General features: G+C 39.7%; 1 protein-coding gene and 1 long non-coding RNA gene across 5 annotated transcripts in view; one reads left to right on the forward strand and one right to left on the reverse strand.

Moving 5' to 3' along the window:
* Window positions 1–1,687, reverse strand: part of LOC112162692 — a 12,803-nt gene extending 11,116 nt beyond the window's left edge. For both annotated transcript variants that reach the window (XR_004948617.1, XR_004948616.1), the window contains exon 1: window positions 1,560–1,687. This is a non-coding gene — a long non-coding RNA (uncharacterized LOC112162692). The remainder of the gene's footprint in view (window positions 1–1,559) is intronic.
* The window catches only part of si:ch211-191i18.2 (uncharacterized protein LOC564095 homolog), a 30,138-nt gene that overhangs the window by 3,068 nt on the left and 20,203 nt on the right, over window positions 1–6,867 (forward strand). For 2 of the 3 annotated variants that reach the window (XM_036214147.1, XM_036214149.1), the window contains exon 2: window positions 1,617–1,687. In XM_036214147.1, coding sequence (XP_036070040.1) covers window positions 1,618–1,687 — 70 coding nt within the window. In that variant the 5' untranslated portion in view covers window position 1,617. Of the gene's footprint in view, window positions 1–1,547; window positions 1,688–6,867 lie in introns of those variants that run through there. The other variant, XM_036214148.1, reaches the window with a different exon arrangement.

A 6,867-nucleotide genomic window follows, 5' to 3' on the forward strand; every position in this document is an offset into this window, starting at 1 on the left:
TACCAGGTTCAGCATTTTCAGCTAACTTCAGCCATTTCAGCTATCAGCTTCAGTGCTTTTAGCTATGAATTTAAGCATCTTCTGCTATTAATCTATCGCACGTAATGCTATATATCTAGTTTTTAAAATGTTTTAGTATCATCTTTTTCTGTGAAAATTACATAAATGAATTATTTAAAATTTGGCTATGTGAGGCTTTCTGGAAAACTGTAAACATTTAGGTTTGGGCTGTGATCGTTACACTTTTTCTGTTAGCCTACAAAATGACCCTGGTCCCCCATCAGAGAAGAAAACAGTTATGTGGACCCCTGCTTTAGAGACACGATGATTCACTTTCATCAAGATTCAGTTTAAAATTCCATTTTTCGGGTCACGGTTTTGTATCAGTTTGGTATATATTCAATTCATTTCAATTTTATTTATATAGCCCAATATCCCAAAATAAGTTTTAGATGAATCGGCAAAAGTTAACTTTTGTATTTTGTTAGCAATGGAGGCTATTTGCAAACCACGCCCACATTCTTAATACGTTCATGTTCTGTGTTATAAGAATTTATTTAGTTTTTGCCAGGGGTCCATGTAAATAATTCTGACGATATTTTATTAAAAATTTGCGAGTAACATGAGTCATCAGTGGTGCTTTCTAGCGTCTTTATAGTGGAGCTTGCTAACATCTCTACAGTGGAGCTTTCCAGCATCTCTACCCAATTGGGGCCCACATTTGCTGCCCACTTCTAAACTTTATGGGCCCACTTGGCCTCGCCAGCTGGGCATACGTTTTTTTTTTTTTTTATAAATTTCATTTAAGCCATTCTTTTTTTAATGGTTTCGCTCGCCATGATTTGATCATCTTGGGGGTCGTTCAATATTCTCAAAATTCATTTTCATTGGTTCTAGGCGTGTGCAAATTTTGGTGAGTTTTTGGGGTCAAATTTTTGCTTAAAGTTGCAGAAATGTGTCCGTTTGCTAAAACAGTCTGGTTGTTGCAGTCAGTGGCTACTGAGAGCCATAATTTGTAAGTTCTATGTGTTTAAATGAAAACATCACATCACTGGTGTATCAAAAATATGGAACTTTATGTAGTAATCTGTTTGATTGGGATTACCTCTAAAAAAATCTGAACAAAAGACAAATTAATCTCCGAAAGGTTTTACTTAATTCTCAAAAATGCGCCTCTGCCTCTCGCCTTTTGTCTGACGGGGTTCGGCGGAGGTGGACGGTGCACGCTGGCATGACTCATGCAGTCACAGCAATTATGGTATTGGGAAACACAGCAGATCTGAGTGAAACCAGCCTGCTTGCAAACAAAAGAAAGTCAAAATAAAAGCCCCAAACTGCAGAAGGTTTACAACCAGGACGCTATTTTTACCGGGAGCGGAGCCTCTCTGCGGCTCTGAATGTCTTTCTTCATGTTTGGCAAACAGGGAACAAACTTGGCAGGAAAACCAGAGCACCCCCCCCTCCATCTCCCCACACACATGCCCCCCCTCCTTTACTCTTTGCCCTCCCCTTTTCTCCCAGCGTGTTCATTCAGAGCTCAGGCGCTCAGACCATCACACCTCTCCTTTCTTTTGTCTCCGTCTTTGTCTCCCGTCCGTCCGTCCGTCCATGTGAAGGATGTCCACGCTCAGGCTCCTGCTTCTCCTCCTCCGGCCTCTGCTGCTGCTGCTGCTCCTGCTGACTGCTGGTGAGTCCCTCAAACTGCCGTGCGCTTGCAGCTGTTTGACTTCCTGCTCTGGAGAGATCATTTTACAGCTTAACTGTAAAGTGACATGACCCCAACCGGCGGCGGCGGTCCCGCTTCTTCCAGCCGCAAGAGATCCGGCTCTGTTTGGTGAATATTAATAGAATCATATTAAGATACTCACATGCTCAGACCTTTACTTCTGCTGAGTCACGATTATATCTACACAACTGAGATTATATCTCTTATTTTATCTAACAGAATTTGTAAAATCAGACTCGGACGGTCGCTTCTGCTTGACCCAGACGTTTTACATGTGCAACACATCAATGTGGAAGTAAACTCCAAACCACATGTAAACAACTCCTCAACTGCTATCTTCCTTTGACTTTGCAGGTTTTTTCTCACAAACTCAGATGTCATTTTACAGCCGAACTTAATACTTTCACTTAAGCTACTTGCGTTTTTGAGTAAATGTTTAATGTTTTTAAAGGGGGGGCTCCTTTCCAGTTTCTGCAGAGACTCACTGGATATCAGGTTTAATTAGATCTGCTTTGTCGGCCTCCAGCAGTTCAGGTTTAATTCGGTTGACATTTTCTTGTTACTGAGAACATCCAAACACATGTTCAGTCAGACTCTGTGTTTGTGAAACAGTCCTTGTATTTTAATGCAAACCGCATGTTTGTTCTGCTGACAATCCAAATGAGCCAAAAACACAATGATGGGATTTTTCTGAGTTTGGCTTTTGTTGGTTTTAGACGTCGGGGCTCTACAGACGCGACAGTTTTCCCATCGATCTCTTTGTTGGAACAAAAAGGTTTGGGACGGATGTTTCAGAGCAGGACTGACACGTTTCTTCTATAATTCAGCTTTTATTTGCTAGCTCCACATGTGTTTCAGCTTGTGAGTTGAACAGCTGCTTTTTGTAAAGTTCCTCTCTGGATCATTTGACTTTGCCAGCAAACACCCCCACATTGTTGCTGACCCCCATTGAAATTTTATTTTCTCATCCTCCTGTCTCTTTTCTTCTCTTTATTCCAGTTCTTTTCTTTCAGTCTCAATTCTTTTTTTCTTCTCCCCCTCCTATTTAATTTCCCATCTTTCTTATCCTCCATCGTTCCCAGTCTCTTCATTAACATTTTTTATGACACAAGCTCCGCCCACAAGCTTTGATTGACATGGTTTCCAGCTGGTTTTCATTTTCTCAGCTTAGATGAAGAGTTGTGATTGACAGCCGGTCCAGGATGATGCACTTCCTGTTTGGTGATTATTCTTCACCTTCCTCTAAACTTTCCATTTCCTCCTCATCAATGCAAAATGAAACCAAATGAATTCAGACCACCTGCAGTGCTCCAGTTTACGACTTTTAGGTTGGGGATGCGGGAATTCTTTGTGTCAGAGTATTGACTGCATAAAAGAACTGGACACAGTGACCCCTCCTCCACAGGAAGTAAGTTTTGACTCCAAGAAGCCAAAATCCCAGACAAAATAAGAAGACATTTTTGAGGTAACCCTCTTTTCTTCATATTTTTCTGTAGTTATAAACTGGCCAATCAGATTCCTCAATTAAAGTAGGTGGAGCCTGCAGGCCTCCTTTTTCAATTGTTCAAATTGTTTGACAGATTTCTTGTATCCCGCTTTCAAAAGATAGGGGCGTGGCCTTCCAACAAGCTAGCTCTTGATTGGCCATAGAACTGACGAAATCGACTTAATTTGTTTGGAGTTGGAAATAAACCATTTTCTGTGGGTGACGTCACACTCACTTGGTCAAGTTCTCATATACAGTGCGTTCCCATGGTAACAAATTGGTGTGTATCAAGGACTGCAAAGTGTTCGACTTCCAGTATTTTCTCATTGCTTTGTTCTGACCTCATAATTCCTGGCCAATGACTGAAGAGATCTTTAGTCACATGGTTCTGTTTACAAGCTTTGGTTCGAAACAGAAATGTCTGGTTGAGTCTGAATACAGACCAAATGCAAAGTTTAGGACTCGATCTGGACTAAATTAAGCGGAATCAGCCCAGACAAACTAACCACCAGGAGTAAAGCTGAGGTTCTTAACCTTGTCTAAGGACATTTCGATATATGGCGGGAAAGGTGGGAACCAATCCTTTAATCAGAGGTGGACCGCTCTATCTCTACACACCATGGCCCCGCTATGCACTCCAAAAAAATAAAGTTTTCCAAACTGTGGATTTAACATCAGTGAATAGGCCACACCCCATTTGTGTTTAAATTTGATGTAAAATACAAAGTTACCAGGTTTTCAGACTCTAAAGTTACGATTATACCAGGGTCAGAAACACACCTTCAAGCGACCACTTTCAACGAAAAGTATGTCAACGCACATATATGTGTATTCAATATTAAAACTCCCAAGTTCACACATTGCTATGCAAGTTTTTAATTCCATTTTTTGACTCTACTCACAAAACACACATTAAAAGTTAAACCAGTTGAGCATCGACCAATCACAGACTCAGATTTCTTGTATGGATAGGGCCATTTTAAAACATGGAAGTACCAACTGCTTGAACGGTTTGCACCAAGACTCGTCCAATATGTTCTAGACTCAGGTAGCAACAATCCAGTGTGAACACCACAGGCTAAAAACGCATTCACAAACCCACGTTGAGCCTGGTTCACATGTCTGGTAGCATCAGTCGCTCTGGAGTATAAGTCGCAGTAGCAGAAAAATGCATTTTAAAGAAGTGAAAAAATCATATATGATTTTCTTTGGAGTATAAGATGAACTTTTTGGGAGAAATCATAAAAATGAAAAACACAACAATAATAAACTGATTATATACACTCTTCAGTACTGTAACACATTGTTTGTTATTTAACTTGATGAAAAAATTGAAAAGAATGTAGTATATTAATGCAAAATAATAAGAAATATTCAGATAACCAAAGAAATTAACTCTTTTCAAATTACTAAATCTTCTGAGTCACTTTGGAACAACTTCACTAATAGCTTCTTCTATTGTATTGCTGTCAGTAGCAAAAACCGATGCACATACCTACAGTGCCCTCTAGTGGTTATTGCCATTTATATTTTTTAAATCACATAAGTCGCACCTGAGTATAAGTCGCACTCCAGCCAAACTGTGCAATAACTGCGACTTATACTCTGAAAAATACAGAAAATAAAGGTTCAATTAAAAAATATCGTCCTCTAAAAGAGTAATATTCAACCACTAATGTAAAGAGGGTTTTTTTAAGCCAGGGTTACTTTTACTTTTGCTTGTTGTCACTTTCTATTTGAGTGAATGGGATCTGACTTGTGCATCAAAATGTTTCCTTGTAGGGAATTCTCTTCTACCCCTTTAAATTTTTAATTTGTCTTTGATCCAGAAGTTGTAGGTGGTTTTTATTGAAAAATCAAACAGTCATTTATCATCTTTTTTGTTCTCCCTGAACTGTTCACTGAACCCAGACTAACAGTTTTAGGTGTACTCAAACGCATCAAATCAGATTGAGCAGATTATCAACATTTTTCACCAAAGAGCTGCTTTGTTGGAGGCCAGATCAGTCTCATAATTCAGAAATGTACAGTCTATTTCACAAATGTACACGCTCCAGTTCACAAATATATATTTATGAAAAACACGTATTATAAACTCAATAAGAAAAATAGCAATAGACTATGCATTTCTGAATTATGAGACCGATCTAGCCTCATATGTATGAAATACGTAACATAAACTCAATAAAAAAAATTAAAAAATAGAAAAAGACTGTCCATTTCTGAATTATGAGACTGATCTAGCCTCATAGTTTTGTGGTGTCCAATCATCAAATATCTGAGTTTGGACTTTTCCACATAAATTCTAATGTTTGCTCATCTTAGAGTAAAAAGCTCATAAGTTACAGTGACAGTGGGCCAAACAGACGTACTGCTTTATATCTAAAAATAATAACACTCCATTAACTTCAGAGAAAACACTGATGTCAAAAGTGTGTGGGAACCAACCAACGTATAAAGAAAAGGAAGAGCTCCTGCTAACAATCATCAACCGTCATCGTCCAGCCTCCTGGTACAGACTGTCAGAGCAGCCAGGAGAGCGCCACCCTCCTCAATTTATGACCATTTGGAGGCATCTCCTGCAGCAGAGGCTCGGATCGCTCAACATAAATTTTCTGCTGTTTGGATTAAATGTATGTGGAAAGTAACAGCTTCTCTGCAGATGGGTCAGGTTTGGTGGATCGGAGGGATGATGTGAAATGAAGAGAGACTGTTTCCCAGAGGAACTCTGGAGGAGGTGGGAGCCTCATGCAGCTGATGGATGGAGGGGGGAGCTCCTGAGGGAGCAGCTTTCCCATCCCGCTGTCTCTGAAGTTTTTTTCTCATCACTTGCTGGTCAGCATCTCTATGGGAGGCTGCTCTACAATCTACCTGCTGTTATAATCTTCAGCAGCTTCTCACCATAAAATCAAGCCTCAGAACACCATCAATTAAGACAAAAAAGCCACATATCAACCAGGCAACAATCCTATTCATCATCTTACTGTTGTTTAAAATATCTCTGCACTAAAAATGACAGAAGAGCCACAGAATAAACAGCCGCCAGGTCGCTCCTGCAGAAGTGTTTATTACTGTGTACACGAGGAGGAAATTATGAGTCAGTGAGCCGCTCAACGATTTTTTATGAACTTCAACACCAAGAAAATTCTCTCACAGAGTCAGCAAAAAGCTTTCATAACATTTATGTTCTCTGGCTTTCTGCATCTGCAATCAGAATCTTATGTCCCGCAGAAGTCCTGGACAGTAAGGACGATTGGATTTCTTTTTACTTACTGCTCCTCCCCATCGCCACGCACTCAGAAACGACACAAAATTAACACGCACCTCATACGCGGGGAAAAGGAATCTTTGGCTCTCCCAAAATTATGAGAGAAACGGTCAGAAAATGAATGGAGCCAAAGTCTTTGGTTCAAAATCAAGTAACGAAACCAAAACGCAGGTATCAGGATAGTCAAAGGAAGTTTTACAATTATTATGGGATGGCTACAAGACCTTTGGTTTGGTGGGAATCTGCAGCAAAGTTTAAAATTTGGCAATTTTCATTTTCATTAGATTAGATTAGATTACATTTGTTTGGATGGGATTAGATTAGATTCCGTTCAATTGGATTAGATTAGATTAGATTAGATTAGTTTGGATAGGATTAGATTAGATT

This window comes from Oryzias melastigma, linkage group LG11 (genome assembly GCF_002922805.2).
Source record: "Oryzias melastigma strain HK-1 linkage group LG11, ASM292280v2, whole genome shotgun sequence".
NCBI lineage: Eukaryota > Metazoa > Chordata > Actinopteri > Beloniformes > Adrianichthyidae > Oryzias > Oryzias melastigma.